The 18,763-nt window shown below is 38.3% G+C and overlaps 1 protein-coding gene across 2 annotated transcripts in view; it reads right to left on the bottom strand.

Annotated features, from left to right (window-relative positions):
• LOC126418486 (peregrin) overlaps window positions 1-18,763 on the bottom strand; it is a 259,171-nt gene that overhangs the window by 179,426 nt on the left and 60,982 nt on the right. The window contains exons 8-9 of one of the 2 annotated variants that reach the window (XM_050085261.1): window positions 18,235-18,505; window positions 6,151-6,334 (exon numbers count right to left, since the gene is read on the bottom strand). In XM_050085261.1, the coding sequence (XP_049941218.1) occupies window positions 6,151-6,334; window positions 18,235-18,505 (455 nt within the window). The remainder of the gene's footprint in view (window positions 1-6,150; window positions 6,335-18,234; window positions 18,506-18,763) is intronic. The other variant, XM_050085262.1, reaches the window with a different exon arrangement.

The raw sequence follows: 18,763 nt of genomic DNA, 5'->3' as shown, positions 1-18,763 counted from the left end.
CGAAGCTGTACTGACGTTTCACTGCGTCATAAGATATTCAAAATACAAGAAAAAGTAAAATGTTTGGAATCTGGTTTAATACTAATGATTTCTGTAATTTTAGACAAATGAGCAATCTTAAAAGGACAGTTGTAAATGCACTCTCTTTAACTGTAATAAAAACTCAAGTTTTAAAGAAGTTCTTACAAAAATTTGTGTTGGCTTACTTTATTATAAATTAAACAAATGAAACAAAATTTGTGAGAAGTAAAATACCAGATCTAAAACCAAGTAAAAAGCAGACACTATTTGTTTGTGTGTGAACATGTATACAACAAAACAAATTTAAATTCAAGTAAAGTGCACTTCCACACAATCAATAAAATGTACAGAAATAAATTTTTACTAATATAAGACAAAAATCATAAACAAAAAATAACTAGTATACAAGGTGAGCTGCAGATTGCTTACTGTTTCATGATATTACTACAGAAGAAGAAATTTTTGTATGAAAAAAAGGTTATCAGTCAGAGTACACATAACTCTGTGACCCCAGTATCAGCCTACTTGCCACATGAAGATTATTAACTCAATTTCCCAATATCATCCATTCTGCTTTGCAGGAATAATATACATTTGATGGGAAAACATTATCTACCTTTCTGTTTTGTGTGGGTGTGTGTTGGGGAGGGGGCAGGAAGGGGGGGGGGGGGCGCAGGTGGCATGTTCTTTGAAAGTCTTATACTCTCTCTTTAAAAAAAATAAAAAAAAAAATATAAAAAAATAAAAAAAATTAAAATGAGCAAAAATGCAATTCTACAATGTCTCAGGTTCTGGCTCAAAATTAATGTGATTTATTGTTCTTGTGACAGTGAGGAAACTGCTATACACTTCCCTGCCAGCAATAAGTAATAAATTTAGTACTGGTCCTGTGAAACAATTTCCTCCCCACAGAACGGACGTGTTAGGAAGGATAATCACATTTGTCGCCACACGTAATTTTCACATGTCACTGTCACTGAAGAATGATACCAATCATGAGTCTGCTGTCCCCATCTTGCCTTTCTCTTCATCCCATTTCAAATGCTGCATATTTCATATTTTAAAAACTCAACAAAATTGGGGAAGACCAGATAATACCATATGAATACTGTACTTTAAGAAATTTTAATTGATCGCGAATGTTACAATTTGCATGATTTTAGTTTTCTGGTATTCTGTGAGGTGATGAAATGGTCGAATCACCAAGAATCAAATTACAAGCCCAGAGGTCACTGTGGAATGTGGAACATGAGGGAAGCAGTGTGGTGTAGTGTAGTTAGTGGAGAGTAATTCTTGAAGTGCAAATGATGATGATCATGATTATTATTATTATTATTATTATTATTATTATTTTGAGATTTGATGGTACAGATAGATGTAAACAGTTAAAATTACCTATCATTTTGCAATTATATCAATTTCTAGGATAAATACTTTCAAATTAAACACATCACAATATATTTTTATGAACAGCGTAAGATGATGTCAACAAAAGAATCATAACAAAAACACATCAACTAAAAAAGAAAAGGAGCACGAAGAGTAAAAGTCTCAAGGAATCACTGGGCATTTACAAACAGTGAGCCTTGAGAATCCCAAAATAGGGACAGTACTTAAATGTAGAAGCCCCCCCCCCCCCCCCCCCAATACACTAAAAAAGGAGGGAACTTTGTATATTTGCTAACTAACAAATCAATTATACATACATGCATCTCAGTTCAAAGGACACTGCATGTGAAGACAGAAGCACTACTAAGTAGAATTAAATAACATTTCTGACTCAAACAGACTGACATGAAAATAAATTAAATGTATCAATCGTGTCATGTCTAGCACTAGACCACAAAACCTGTAAAGCAGATTTGAACACTGATAGCTATAGCACTGCAAAAGTGAAGTAGCAGGAATACCTCTGTGTTCCGAACAGACTCATAACAAAAGTCATACAATGTTGAATTTTCACATATCTTAAATTACATAAAGTTGAAAAAGTTCAGAATTATTGTCCTCAACATTGATTAGTGTTGTGTGCAATGTGACGAACCTGTATCTGATTAGGAAAGATGAATTCTTTATAACTGTGGTACACATGTGATAGTTCATCGGGGTACTGAGTACAGAGCTAGTACTGGATACAAGCACAAAGCAAGACACTCAAGATATGCAAGAAGAAAGGTCACTATTGCCAATTAAATCAACAGAGACTCTCACGATACAAATGAAGCAGAAAACTCTAATAGAACTACAAAGTTCCGATAAGAGAAAACACATTAAGATTAAAATCTTCAATTTGACACAATGTACATTAGTTGAGCTAATAATGGTATTATGAACTAATAAAAAAAGATAAATACAGTTATAAAAATGGCTCTGAGCACTATGGGACTTAACATCTATGGTCATCAGTCCCCTAGAACTTAGAACTACTTAAACCTAACTAACCTAAGGACAGCACACAACACCCAGTCATCACGAGGCAGAGAAAATCTCTGACCCCACCAGGAATCGAACCCTGGAACCCGGGCGTGGGAAGCGAGAACGCTACCGCACGACCACGAGCTACGGACAATACAGTTATACTATTGTTTCTTAATCTCTCTTTTCTCCTTATTCAGTACTTAACATAACAGCATTTACAGCCCATTCATCCAAGCAATCATAATTCTTTTAACAAAGCCTGTTCCTATTGATGGAAAGGCATTCATAATCATTAAGTACAATTAGAATTTGCAAAATTTACTTTTTTCTGTAATAGAAACAGACACTGTTTAATGAATGCTCATAGCACATTGGGATAGTGATTCAAACCAGCATCACTACTTAATTGCAAAATTGTAAAAGTATATCACATCATAAAATTTTATAAAACTGAGAAGGATAATAAGAAAGGAAAAATGAAGGAAATAAAACAGACAATGAGTACTACTATTTTTTCTCCCTGACGGATTTGTTAATAATTTTGTAATTTTCCAGTCAACTGGACAAAATAACAAACTTTTGTCAATGCATCGAAAGATTTTTCATATCCACTGCAGTCAAATGTCTTTGATGTTCAGAATATGTAACAGGAAATTGACAGAAAGAAAGTGAAACCTTGTTCCATGAGAATAACAATTTCAGTAGTTAGACAGATGTAGAAAAAATATAAAAGACAGCCATGCCTAAATGTAAGAGAATAGAAATATGGATAATATACTTTTTATCCAAGAAATATATGTCACATGAAAGTGTGATTTCTGAACAGTTACTTGCTGCATAATAAATGGAACTGATTCATGGAAAATACTAGTTTCCTACAGTATCATAACTTGAAAATGTTTATGAGCAGAATGTAAGATTTTATTACATTCATAAAACAAAGTACAGAAAACCACAATGAAATTGGAGAATGAAATACATCACCAGTGCAGGAGCAGGAGGGGTGAGGGACATAGGAAGGATAACTTGCTGGTCAACTATGGTACTCGTCAGTAATCATCTCCTGCTCAACAGTTCCAAAATTATGTAATTAAATGATATTTCTAAACAAAGATGTATGATTAACTATCCACTCTAAATTTCACATTCTTTTTTTACACTCCTGGATTCTCCTTTCTCCCATTTTGTTCATACATTTGTTCTGAATTTAATTAATTTGTCTAAGATTCCAAATTGATCAACTGCACAACTTTCTTATTATCTAATTATTCCGAAACCTACTTACAGATGTACTAATATGAATGCAAATTATTTCCAAAATTATTGTTTTCTCTGTGTCACCACACACACACACACACACACACACACACACACACACACACACACACACAATCTTCTGGACTAAAAATAAGACTGTCTAGTGAACACTTTGTAAAATAAAATAGAAAAGGACGGTAGCCGAAATTATAGAATGTAAGGGAACTGGTTATAGGTTTCAATCTGCCAAAAAACTCATGAAAAGAAATCTGTTATTACAGATGCTGTGATAAATATTAAGAGTCCTCAGTGGAAAGGTTACGTTAAAATATGACATAACCTACACTAATTCATACATTTATTTCCACAGTTTCATATTGACAATGACAAAAATACAAATATTATAACTATACAGCAATCAATAAAACACTACAAAAATATTGTTTAAGGAGAAAAAAAGAATGTATGGTATACAGAACATTATCACATCCAAAATTCACAAATATGCTATAGGCCAAATGCCTACTAACTGTTTCTCAAATACCAACTAAAAGCTTTAATACATTGTAAGCAGGTCATATTCCAAAAGTTTAACAGAATATCTCACTGATACATTCAATCTAGTTTGTAACTGACAACACATATCCTGTTCAAAAGACATTCATTAATGACTAGAATGAAATTACAACAGTAATAAATGTCACACAACATTTCTCAATACGATCTACAAATCTGTGTTTGCCTCAGCATACAAGTACATATTAGTATTCAAAAGACTGTCATCATTCCTCAATCACTTTCAAACACTCATAAATAGGGGCTTTAAATATTTAATCTTCACATTAAACAATTCTTCTCAGTTTAAACATGTCACGAGACAACAACGGACACAAATTTGAGTCAGAAACAAGCATTTGTTCATCTTCCGAATGCATCATACCCACAAAGCTCCTGTCCAAATACATTCATTTGAATTGAAATAAATTCTGACAACAGGTCATTATCAGGGATTTTTAAAAAAGTTCTCTCTTCATTTGTGACTTTCACTTTGAAGGTATATCAGAATCTTCTATCATACTTTACATATCTATACAAGTAACTTTCAGTCAACATTGTATTACTAGGCAAAGACATCAAGTACATAAACAAAGACATTTACAAATATCACAGATTCAAACTAAGTCAACAGGGGATGAGCACACTCTTTAAATAGGCAAACAATGTACAATATTTTACATCTTTACAAGGTTAGTTAGAGAGTGTGTTCACAGCACAGGTACTTGTAACCATTAACCAACACAACAGTTCAGAATTTACCTACAGACCTTTAATTTTTATACGATTTTCACTTACACGAAAAATATGACTTTTTATCATCATTATTATTAGTAGTAGTAGTAGTAGTAGTAGTAGTAGTATTAGTATTAACTATCTGGAAGAGAACGGGCGATACTAATGCTGAGCTGCAGTTGCCGAGTAGATCAACAGTAATTTTACATTATCATTCTTTGCAAGCAAACAAATATTCTCTCCTATTGCAAAAACTGGCATTGTGGTACTTCATTTAGTATATGCCATGGTACTGTTGCAAACTAAGACTTCAGCATTTTAGATGTGGCACAAAGAGGAGAGTTTTGTAGACTGGTTTGGCACTGTTTCACTGCAAACAATTTGAACAGTTTCTTATAAAAGCTGCCACTGACACACACACACACACACACACACACACACACACACACACACAATGTCTGCGCAAATTGCCATCAAAAAGTTTAAATCCTTTTATCTACATGTGAAATTCTTATCAACAAACAAATGTCTATACAAAACAATTGCAGTTACATGCTAGCATTCATAGAAACAGAATCTGTTTACAAAACTTTGCCACCTTGGAGACACATTCTGAATGTCAAGCGTCAATTTCTATGATAGTTATTATTCAGAAAGTGAGTTGAAACAATGAGCTAGATTATCAATAAATATCGGCCAGTAATTTATTAAATGACTGATGTAGACCAGTGATCTATTAATTATACATTACAATTGTGATTAAGTAGGTTTTTCAGGATAGCTTTTCAAGAATTGGTTGTCAGAAAAGTTACTGGTAATATACAATTTGTGCCTCAGCAATTCAATCACATTTATGTGTGCAAGAATCCTGTTTAACAAACATTTGTAACTTGAATAATGTTACTAATTCTCCAGTTTGCAACTGTCAATTACAAATTCAGATGAACATCAGAAAGAAGTAGCTGGATTCCAGTGTCCCTACTGATGACAATTACTCACAAACATAAACTTGTTCAGCACTTCACTCACAAGACATGACGACATGAGTGGCATCAACTCTGTGGCTCGGAAGCTGATCCTGCAGTCAAATTAGCACAAAATTCGCATACAGTGCAATCTGAGCTCACCCATTTCTGTGTATATGTGTAGATGTGTGCAACTTACGGCATCACTCACCACCTCCTGCAAGGGACGAGGATCGTCTCGTCGTGCTAGGTGTGAACTCTGCAGTCGCCGCAGTAGCGGTACACCATTGCGGTACTGCCGTTTGAGCGTCCAATATGCTATTAGACGCTGTATCAACTGGTTCTTTTTTGGTATGTTGACCAGTGATGCTATCTCCTGTATCCTGCATATATGGTCATGCTGTCATTAACGTCGTCATAAATTTTACAATACTAAAATCTGACTCCACGCTTTCAATAAACAAGGCAACATAATTTTACGATTTCACATTTTAAATTAAGTACAAGCCATTTTCAATATCGGTATCACAGCTTACACTCAGCAAGTTTAAATATGACAAGACACAAAATCAATTCAGAAACTTCAGCATACATAGTAGATTTAGTAGCATCACATCATAGTCAGGTGCAACAAAACTGAGCATTTGTACAGGATGTATATGCGGACAACTAAAAAAACACTTTCTCCCGGGTGAAAATACACTTTTACTGTGTTAAGTGACAGTATACTTTTCCTCGGAACTGTAAAACTTATCAATCCTGGTAATGGTTATGGTTTTATACACTGGCATAGCATCTCTCAGCCCTTTAGAAAACGAAACTCAGAAAAAAAGACCATGTACACTGTATATTTTCGTATTATGAAAGTATAAATTCGAATTCCACCAAACATCGCATGTTACTTTCCAAAGCATTGAAATTGAGATTGTGATGCACTTTTGTAAGCCAGTCATAGCTCATGTCACGTGATCTCACCAGCCAATACAGTAGATATTCAGGCCTTAGGACACGTGATGTAGTCAGCCAATAGCATTATCACTGTTAAGTAGCACTTACACACAAATAGGAAAAGTTAATGGTGTAAATTAATATGGATAGTTTTGCTACAAGAAAAGCAGAGCTTTCACATACAATATTGGTCTCAATGATTAATAAGCTGCAAGAGAAGCTAAACTTTCACGTATAATCTTTTTTGCGTGTGTTACACTTCAAGATACATCACACAAATGTGCCAGTAAAATTTTTGATACTGACATAAATGTCTGATCTCCCGGGCTCGAAATATTTTCTGAATGGTCGTCCTCAAACAGTTGATTTTTAAATGAGAGTCAAACACTCTGTGATTTAAGAAATTCATCACAAATTCTCGCACTTAGTTCATCTTGCGTAAAAAGAAATTTACTTTGAAAGTAATGCTTTTCAATCAATCATTCGCAATATTTTCCCACGACCTGTTAGAAAGAGGTTCATTTCAGCAGTTACCAGAGAGCGCCAGATAACAGGCCTCACCGCGCTTGTGCAGCTACGATGACGCAGGAATCCCATATGTCCGTACGTGTTAAACATTAAAAGATCTTGCATTATGTCATAAAAGAAACAAGACGTCAGAGGAATTTCATGAACCATACTAAAATGCATAATTCGGCTTAAAGTGCACATTCTTATATCCAGATTCGATTGTAAACTTTCTTGGAGTACCAGTACTGTATTATCTCATTTTTGGTTCTTTATTATGGCATAATGCTATACGTGCTAGAAGATGAAAACATGCTCTTTTGAAATGCAGTGAACAGTTGAAGCCAGCCAATAGTGTGGAATTAAGAACTTTATTTCAAATAAATTGACTGCCTCAATGGAAAAGGTTAATAAAGCCATATTTATTTAGCTAACTGACAAAAATATCTTCATTGTTCCGCAAGGCGATTAAGCTGGACTGAAATTGCTACCCAGGACAGATACCCCGGTTTGTTCCCAGTGAATATGGCAACTTGCACGCGCCAGTAAAATTTTTCCGGGTAGCATCTTGCTACTTGCTTATACAGCTAACAGCCCCACTTCTGTAGCCAGAAGCGGGAGAAGGTACATGCGCGACTCAACTGCGCATGCACATGGGCTCACTCGCAACTGCTCACACGAATCTAATGTAAACAGTTGTGATTTCATGCTCATCGGAGGCAATTTGTTGTTATGAAGCACTACATAGTCTTCCTAAAGCTTTTGACAGATTTTGCTACTGGCAGACACTTGTTTGAGCACTGTGTTTTGTTGTGTACATGGCCCATTTCCTTTGCAACTTAAGTTTTATTTTAGTATTTTCTCTCGTTCATGGTTTATTGCTGCAGTCCTTTGTTAAAGTATTATTTCTTACCAGTCAAAATCACACAAATTTAACTGAAAATTGAAAAAAAAAAAAAATCCTGGAATTCTAAAAAGTTTCCAGGTTTTTCCCAGTTTTCTCCCGGATGAAAAAATTTCCAGGTTTTTCCTGGATCTCCCAATTCTCCCGGGTCATATACACCCTGTTGTAGTACTTGCATACAAAAACAATACGCAAGCGAAGTTAGCACTGCCATGATTCAAGGTATACTGTGAGACGTTAAAGCAGTGCTGACAGTTCTTTATACAGCATGAGGAGCTTTCTGTGTGCTATAATTTGAATTTCTAGACAAATCTGATGGTGTTCGTACAATTGCTGTAGTGAGCTAATTCAAAACACTGGAGAAGGCAAGTGGATACTGCTTCTAGCAAGGTGTTGCACTGTACAGAACTGCAATGGTCAAATGAGCCTTAAGGTATTTTTATGGTTCAAATGACTACCGATACACTAACGGGGGGGAAAAAAACCACCATCATCAAGCAGGACTTACGTGAAGTAAACAAAAGTTGGCAGGCATGTTTTTACATCTGAAAGATGATGCCTACACTATTATAGTGCAAATCAGATTTGCTTTAAATACGTGCTGTAACAGTCATGAGCGTTAGTTACATTTGAGACTGCACGCGGTGAGTTGACGTTAGTCAAGACACCTTTAAGGCAACAAAGACGTCATTATCAACACCTCACTAAGTGTGACCTGTAATAAGGCTACAAGAAGTTGGGTGTTCCTTTTGCAATATTGCAAAAAGACTTGGCAGGAACGTTGTCGCTGTAGACGATTGCTGGCAGTGATGTTTACGAGAATGTACGATGCCATTTCATATGACAGCACTCTCGTGGTCATCCCGTGTACCCTGACTGTCAATTTGTATGTCAATGTGGTGATTTGAGCTGTTATGCTACCATTCATGAAGAGAAGCCCATGGGGTGTTATACAACAAGATAATGCTGGCTCACATACCACTGCTGTAATCCCGCATGATCTCTACAGAGTGTCAACATGTTGCCTCGGCCTAGTTGATCACCAGATATGGCTCCAATTGAGCACATATGGGATATCACCAGATGACAACTACAGTGTCATTCACAAAAAGCATTAGCTCTCTCTGTATTGACCAACCAAGTGCAAGAGGCATGGAACTCCATTCCACAACTGACTTCCAGCATCTGTACAACGCAATGCATGCGCATTTTGTTGCATTCAACATTCTGGTATTTACAACTGTCATTAACGTATCAGCATGGCACATTTGAAATGGCTTATCTTGTACTTAAATTAACCTGTGATTTATCAATATTAATCACTTAAATATGTTATCCAGACAAATGTATTTCAGCAAGTTCATTACTCTAAATTAATCACTTTTTCATGTTGCAATCTTTTTTTCTCATCAGTATACTATCTTTCTATGTACATGAATATATTACATTCTAGAGCAAGTTACACCTCCTACTCAAACATGTATCTCTTTCTGCAGTAAGAGCTACCAAGTCATTGCATATGATCTACTGCAAGTTGACACACAACAATGTGCTGACAGGACAATGCAAAAGTGAATCAAACAAATATAGCTAATTCTTTATAAATTTAAATGACCTGCAAATATTTACATCATACAGGATTTGGAGCAGACAGAATTTAAAATATAAAAATAAAAATTTTCAGTGCTCACTCAACAATAAGAATCATGTAAATGTTACTTGGGTGTGAAACAGGTGGACAAAAACTGAGTGGTTATAACTAAACTGATGGTGTTTCGAGTGCTACAGTATGGGCTGTATACATTGTGGCACACTGAAACTTTGTAGGTATGTGCATTAAATGGCATGCTCCCCCCCCCCCCCCCCCCCCCCCATGAACCATGGACCTTGCCATTGGTGGGGAGGCCTGCATGCCTCAGCGATACAGATGGCCGTACTGTAAGTGCAACCACAACGGAGAGGTACCTGTTGAGAGGCCAGACAAACATGTGGTTCCTGAAGAGGGGCAGCAGCCTTTTCAGTAGTTGCAGGGGCAACAGTCTGGATGATTGACTGATCTGGCCTTGTAACACTAACCAAAACGGCCTTGCTGTGCTGGTACTGCGAACGGCTGAAAGCAAGGGGAAACTACAGCCGTAATTTTTCCCGAGGGCATGCAGCTTTACTGTATGGTTAAATGATGATGGCATCCTCTTGGGTAAAATATTCCAGAGGTAAAATCATCCCCCATTCGAATCTCGTTATCAGGAGAAAGAAAACTGGTGTTCTAAGGATCAGAGCGTGGAATGTCAGATCCCTTAATCGGGCAGGTAGGTTAGAAAATTTAAAAAGGGAAATGAATAGGTTAAAGCTAGATATAGTGGGAATTAGTGAAGTTCGGTGGCAGGAGGAACAAGACTTTTGGTCAGGTGAATACAGGGTTATAAATAAAAAATCGAATAGGTGTAATGCAGGAGTAGGTTTAATAATGAATAAAAAAATAGGAGTGCGGGTAAGCTACCACAAACAGCATAGTGAATGCATTATTGTGGCCAAGATAGACACGAAGCCCACGCTTACTGCAGTAGTACAAGTTTATATGCCAAATAGTTCTGCAGATGATGAAGAAATTGATGAAATGAATGATGAGATAAAAGAAATTATTCAGGTACTGAAGGGAGACGAAAATTTAATAGTCACGGGTGACTGGAATTCGAGAGTAGGAAAAGGGAGAGAAGGAAACATAGTAGGTGAATATGGATTGCGGGTAAGAAATGAAAGAGGAAGCTGTCTGGTAGAATTTTGCACAGAGCGTAACTTAATCATATCTAACACTTGGTTCAAGAATCATAAAAGAAGGCTGTAAACATGGAAGAATCCTGGAGATACTAGAAGGTATCAGATAGATTATATAATGGTAAGACAGAGATTTAGGAACCAGGTTTTAAATTGTAAGACATTTCCAGGGGCAGATGTGGACTCTAGCCACAATCTATTGGTTATGAACTGTAGATTAAAACTGAAGAAACTGCAAAAAGATGGGAATTTAAGGAGATGGGACCTGGATAAACTGACTAAACCAGAGGTTGTACAGAGTTTCAGGGAGAGCATAAGGGAACAATTGTCACGAATGGGAGAAAGAAATACAGTAGAAGAAGAATGGGTAGCTCTGAGGGACGAAGTAGTGAAGGCAGAAGAGGATAAAGTAGGTAAAAAGACGAGGGCTAGTAGAAATCCTTGGGTAACGGAAGAAATATTGAATTTAATTGATGAAAGGAGAAAATATAAAAATGCAGTAAATGAAACAGGCAAAAAGGAATACAAATGTCTCAAAAATGAGATCGACAGGAAGTGCAAAATGGCTAAGCAGGGATGGCTGGAGGACAAATGTAAGGTTGTAGAGGCTTATCTCACTAGGGGTAAGATAGATACTGCCTACAGGAAAATTGAAGAGACCTTTGGAGAAAAGAGAACCACTTGTATGAATATCACAAGCTCAGATGGAAACCCAGCCCTAAGCAAAGAAGGAAAAGCAGGAAGGTGGAAGGAGTATATAGAGGGTCTATACAAGGGTGGTATAAAAAGAACTCCGTCTTCAGGCCACGAGTGGCCTACCGGAACCATCCAACCGCCGTGTCATGGTGTACTTGAGGAAAATATTATGGAAATGGAAGAGGATGTAGATGAAGATGAAATGGGAGATACGATACTGCGTGAAGAGTTTGACAGAGCACTGACAGACCTGAGTTGAAACAAGGCCCCAGGAGTGGACAACATTCCTTTAGAACTACTGACGGCCTTGGGAGAGCCAGTCCTGACAAACTCTACCATCTGGTGAGCAAGATGCATGACACGGGCGAAATACCCTCAGACTTTAAGAAGAATATAATAATTCCAATCCCAAAGAAAGCAGGTGTTGACAAATGTGAAAATTACCGAATTATCAGTTTAATACGTCACAGCTGCAAAATACTAACGCGAATTCTTTACAGACGAATGGAAAAACTGGTAGAAGCCGACCTCGAGGAAGATCAGTTTGGCTTCCATAGAAATGTTGGAACACGTGAGGCAATACTGACCCTACAGCTTTAGAAGCTTAGAAGAAGGCAAACCTACGTTTCTAGCATTTGTAGACATAGCTTTTGACAATGTTGACTGGAATACCCTCTTTCAAATTCTAAAGGTGGCAAGGGTAAAATACAGGGAGCGAAAGGCTATTTAGAATTTGTACAGAAACCAGATGGCAGTTATATGAGTCGAGGGGCATGAAAGGGAAGCAGTGGTTGGGAAAGGAGTGAGACAGGGTTGTAGCCTCTCCCCGATGTTGTTCAATCTGTATATTGAACAAGCAGTAAAGGAAACAAAAGAAATATTCAGAGTAGGTATTAAAATCCATGGAGAAGAAATAAAATCTTTGAGGTTCGCCGATGACATTGTAATTCTATCAGAGACAGCAAAGGACTTGGAAGAGCAGTTGAACGGAATTGACAGTGTCTTTAAAGGAGGGTATAAGATGAACATCAATGAAAGCAAAACGAGGATAATTGAATGTAGTCGAATTAAGTCGGGTAATGCTGAGGGATTAGATTAGGAAATGAGACACTTAAAGTAGTAAAGGAGTTTTGCTATTTGGGGAGCAAAATAACTGATGATGGTCGAAGTAGAGAGGATATAAAATGCAGACTGGCAATGGCAAGGAAAGCGTTTCTGAAGAAGAGAAATTTGTTAACATCGAGTATAGATTTAAGTGTCAGGAAGTCATTTCTGAAAGTATTTGTATGGAGTGTAGCCATGTATGGAAGTGAAACATGGACGATAAATAGTTTGGACAAGAAGAGAATAGAAGCTTTTGAAATGTGGTGCTATAAAAGAATGCTGAAGATTAGATGGGTAGATCACATAACTAATGAGGAGGTATTGAACAGAATTGGGGAGAAGAGGAGTTTGTGGCACAACTTGACAAGAAAAAGGGACCGGTTAGTAGGACATGTTCTCAGGCATCAAGGGATCACAAATTTAGCATTGGAGGGCAGCATGGAGGGTAAAAATCATAGAGGGAGACCAAGAGACAAATACACTAAGCAGATTCAGAAGGATGTAGGTTGCAGTAAGTACTGGGAGATGAAGAAGCTTGCACAGGATAGAGTAGTGTGGAGAGCTGCATCAAGCCAGTCTCAGGACTGAAGACCACAACAACAACAACAACAACAACAACAACATGGAGCATGATGGGGGAAAAAAATTAGTCCCATTTACTGCAACTGGGTGAAAATATGGCAATGTAGGCAGCCAGAAAGTGAAATGTTTAGTTTTTTGATGTAATTATGATGTTTGTCATTTGCCAACATGTGTTGATTCCTTCTGTGAAGTGAATGTTGGTGTAATAGCTATTGAGAAGAAAGACTGTACACTGCTGGTAAAACTGTTTTATCAGGACGGTAGCAATATTAGCACTGCACTGAGATATGATGTTGACAGAAACAACAGCAAAGTCAATAAATGGGCTAAAGAATATGATCATTAAATCTGAAGAAAAAGTTGAATAAGGTGGGGCAGCAAGTACATGGAGGTGACCCACAACCATGGCACTTGTTGAAGTTGCTGTAACTACACTTTATGCTCAAAACTATCCGGACACCTGGCAGAAAATGACTTACAAGTTCGTGGCACTCTCCATTGGTAATGCTGCAATGACACCTTCCACTCTCGCAGGTATACCTTCAATCAGTTGCTGGAAAGTTTCTTGGGGAACGGCAAACCATTCTTCATGGAGTGCTGCACTCAGCAGAGGTATCGATGTCGATTGGTGAGGCCTGGCACGAAGCCGGCATTCCAAAACATCCGAAATGAGTTCCTTAAGGTTCAGGTCAGGACTCTGTGCAGGCCAGTCCATTAAGGGGATGTTATCATGTAACCACTCTGCCACATATCGTGCATTATAAACAGGTGCTCAATTGTGTTGAAAGATGCAATTGCCATGCCCAAATTGCTCTTCAACAGTCAGAAGTAAGAAGGTGCTTAAGACATCAGTGTAGGCCTGTGCTGTGACAGTGCCATGCAAAACAACAAAGGGTGCAAGCCCCCTCCATGAAAAACACGACCACACCACAACATAACCGCTGCCGAATTTTACTGTTGGCACCACACACACTGGCAGAGGACGTTCACCAGGCATTCACCATACTCACACCCTCCTATTGGATCGCCACATTATGTACCACGATTTGTCACTCAGCAGAACATTTTTCCACTGTTCAATGGTCCAATGTTTACACTCCTTAGACCAAACGAGGCATCGTTTGGTATTTAACGGCTTGTTGTGTGGCTAATGAGGAGCTGCTCAACTATCAAATCGAAGTTTTCTCATCTCCCGCCGAACAGTCACAGTACTTGCAGGGGATCCTGATGCAGTTTAGAATTCCTGTGTGATGGTCTGGATAGATGTCTGTCTCTTACACATTACGACCCTCTTCAACTGTTGGCGGCCTCTGTCAGTCAACGGATGAGGTCGGTCTGTATGCTTTTGTGCTGTATGTGTCCCTTCACATTTCAATTTCACTATCACATGGAAACAGTGGACCTAGGGATGTTTAGGAGTGTGGAAATCTCACATACATACATATGACGCAAGTGACACCCAATCACCTGACCATGTTTGAAGTCCGTGAGTTCTGTGGAGTGCCCCATTCTGCTCTCTCACGATGTCTAATGGCAGCACAACGCATCTAATATGAAAAACGTATGTTTTTGGGAGTGTCGGAATACTTTTGATCACATAGTGTATAGCTCACCATGTAGCTCTTGCCTCAGATTCTGGAGCCAGTGCTTGAGTGCTAGTGCTGTCAGATGAATCCCCCCTCCCGGTTAACAGTTCAAAAGATTTTGCAGTGCATTTTACAATGGTATCCCTATAAGATTCAGAACATACACCAAATAAGGCTCCGTGATAGGCTACAACATCGTTAGTTTGATCTTAATTTTTTGGCATGCATGGAAACGGATGCATGTGGTCTTTGGATAGATGTGGCACATTTTACTCTGCATGGTGTCATGAATGCACAGAACTGTCACATATGGGGTTCTATTCTGCTAAATGTTGTGCAGGAACATCCACTGCTATCAGCTTACGTAACTGCATGGTGTGGGTTCACAAGCTCCTTCATTATTGGTCCACTTTTCTTCAAGGAGAAGGTCTGTAAGGTGTATTGTGACATCTCCACATTATAAGGACCTCCTCGTGTAACGTGATTCCAGTTCTGCCAGTACTCAACTGTTTCCTAACCACTATTTTCATGCAAGATGACATGGTATGTCGCTTGCCAGGTGAAAGATTTGCTTAAAGAAACCTTCGGTAATGGCAACGTCATCTCTAGGTAATTTCAAGATTTGTGGCCTTTCAGATTCCCCGCCCAAAATCTATGTGGCATCTGGTTGTAGAGATATCTGAAAGACCATGTCTGACAGGAATGCATCCAGATTCATCCTGATCTGACGGGTAGGATACAACATGTCACTCTAATTACACTGGATATGCTGCGAGCAACTGTTGACCATGCCATGTTACGGATGCGGCAAGTTGCCGTGTTGGGAGACCACACTGAACACCTGTTGTTACTTATGACTGTATCCTAATAAACATGTCAGAGCCTCCATTATTATGTGTTTGATGTTTCCTCCCCTTTTCCTGCACCCACACCACATTCTAACTACTTGCAGTGCCTTATTTTCAACTGGTGGCAGGAAGTGGAACTCTTGTTCTTTTTTTCAGCATACTCCCTGAGTGCACCAATTAACGAACATACCTACTATGTTTCAGTACCCTGTGATGTATACAAGCTGCAATGCAGCATCCCAAACACTGCCTGTTTAATTACAACCACCTAGTATTAGGTGGCATCCCCAGTGACAAATAGGAAGTGTAGAAACTCAAGGAGCAAATCAAGTGAGATGTTTGAACACAAAGAACAGTCATACATATTTTAGAGATTCTTCACATGGAATAATGGCATTTTGTTTGTGTGCAGTGATGAAAATGCGACACCTTACAACATAGGGTAATGAAGCACCAAAACACTTCCGGAAACAAACATCTAACTCCAGCAAAATAATCATGGAGACCACTAATATAATTTGTTCATAAATCTGGTGAAGGAATAAATACTTGGAACAACTGCAACAAGGTGGATTAAATGCATATTCAGTTACAATTAAGACACCAACTAAACTGATTAATTTTTCCGTTTTAAATTTCAGTCACACAAAGCATCCTGTGATGATAACAGCATATCTGAAAATATGTAGTTTGCAATTGAGAGGTTTCCAACAGCTGAATCAGCTTAGCCAATTTTTTATAGAGTGAAATTTCATAATAAATCAACAACAGCAGAGTTTCTTCTTCGAAAAACTGTAATCCTAGAAAATCACTTTAACATAAAACAGTGCACAACTGGAACAGAGATGAATGGGGAATGATTTTAGCAATGATATGGGATGCAAATGGGGAAATACACTGACGTAAGTGACTCTTAGAAAAAGACATAACAATGGAAAGTCCAGGATGAAATAACTACCATATGGAAAAGATAGTTTGGTACTCACCACACAGAGGAGGCACTGAGTAGCAGACAGATATAATTAAGAAGAATGCAGAAAATTTTCCGCTCCACCAGAAGCAGAAAACATGCAAGAAAGAGAGTGCGCACATGCACAGATGTGGTGGGAAAATGATAGGGCTCCTAGGTTCAGTTCAAGGTACTGTGTTGGGGATGGGGGAGAGGGAGTCCTCTCCAAATATGCCAAGAGTCTCACTGCCCCCCTCCCCAGACCAAAATTAGCATTCCAAACTTGACCAGAAACACGTCTCTCATGCCTTATCACACCAGTTTCCTCATCAGATGAATCAAAGTTCTTGTAACACCAAATTGACAGTGATAGGACTATACTGAAGCATACTTCCACCTGGTCTTTGATGGGACCTGATGTAGTAATTGAAGGCACTGTGGCAGCTGTGGGCTACATGAAAATAACTGCATCCTTTCATGCTTGATTTCTTCTTCAATGGCAACAGCATCTTCCATCATGATAAAAAACTGTGTCATAAGGGCAGTCTTGGACACCAAATTCCTCTCATTTAAACCCGATGTAACATATCTAGAACACTACTGGATACTATCTCCACAACCACAAATCATAGGCCCATAATTTATGGGCTGTCTGCAGACATCTGGTGCCATACACCTCCACAAGCCCACTAAGGACTTGCAAAATCCATCCCATGCAGAATCACTGCTGTGTTGTGTTTCAAATGTGGAACAACACACTATTAAGCAGGTGGCGTAAAGTTTTGGCTCATCAGTGTAGCATCTTAAAGAAAGAAGTGTGTAGAATCCAATGACACCTCTTTGAATGAACAAGTTTCCTGTCCTGAAACCAATACCTCATATGCAATAACTTGACACATGAAATGGAATACCAATGGAAAGTACCTCTATCATTCTGCCCAAGTTGCAACTATTTACAAACGACAAATTCACCTACATGATCATCTTTATGAGCTTTCTGCATCTACACTTTCACTCTTGAAATTTTTTTCCCCTAAGCCACAACACAGGTCTTTATATACAAACCATCACCAGAATGCTGACAATATTATTAATTTACTATCAAAAAATTACACCCTGCAATCTAAAGAAGACTTCTGTGCAGCATATTACAGCAATTGCCTTCTTGTCTATTATTGTGTGGAGTCAGTGTGACATGGTTAAATTAACCCCAGCAAATATATAACTTGTACCTCATTACTCTCTTTCTCATCACCACCGTAGAATTATATCAAAATCTCAAAACTCATCACTTCTTCTACATTTGAATGAGGCAAAGACTAAGACTGACAGTAAGGAATCCAGCTGACTATTCATCAAATATTAAAAGCTATAATTTACTTACCTCTCAGGAGGTATTGTTGGAATTGAAATAACAGGAACAGAGCTCCGCTTCTTGGCAAGCATTCTTCGTGCCTTTTTCATTTTCTGATTTTCATCGTCATCACCACCACCACCAGTGCCACCACCACCACTGGCACCACCACTACCACCACCATTGGTACTTTGAGGTGTAGATGATGCAGCTTGACTGCGAGGTCTTTCAGCTTCTGCTGGTGTATGTGCATCACAATAGGCTGTCTTTTGTACCAGCACAGGACCAGGTTCAATAGCACCTTTAAACAGAATATATCTTTCAGTCAAATGATACACAAAGAATATGTAACACAAGCAAAAGCAAGCGCGCAAGCGGTGGAGAGAGGGGAGTGGGGGGGGGGTGGGGGGGGGGGGGGGGGGGAGGGTGCAAAGCTATAGCAGTTGGATATGTTAAAATGAACATGTGAATGTGAATGAAGTCTCACCTCTAGCATTGAAAACAGCTTGAATCAACCTGGGATCAATGAATATCAATCCTCAATGGTGGTCAACAACGT

This window comes from Schistocerca serialis, chromosome 9, assembly GCF_023864345.2.
Source record: "Schistocerca serialis cubense isolate TAMUIC-IGC-003099 chromosome 9, iqSchSeri2.2, whole genome shotgun sequence".
Lineage (NCBI taxonomy): Eukaryota > Metazoa > Arthropoda > Insecta > Orthoptera > Acrididae > Schistocerca > Schistocerca serialis.
This window is presented reverse-complemented; position numbering and strand designations above follow the sequence as displayed.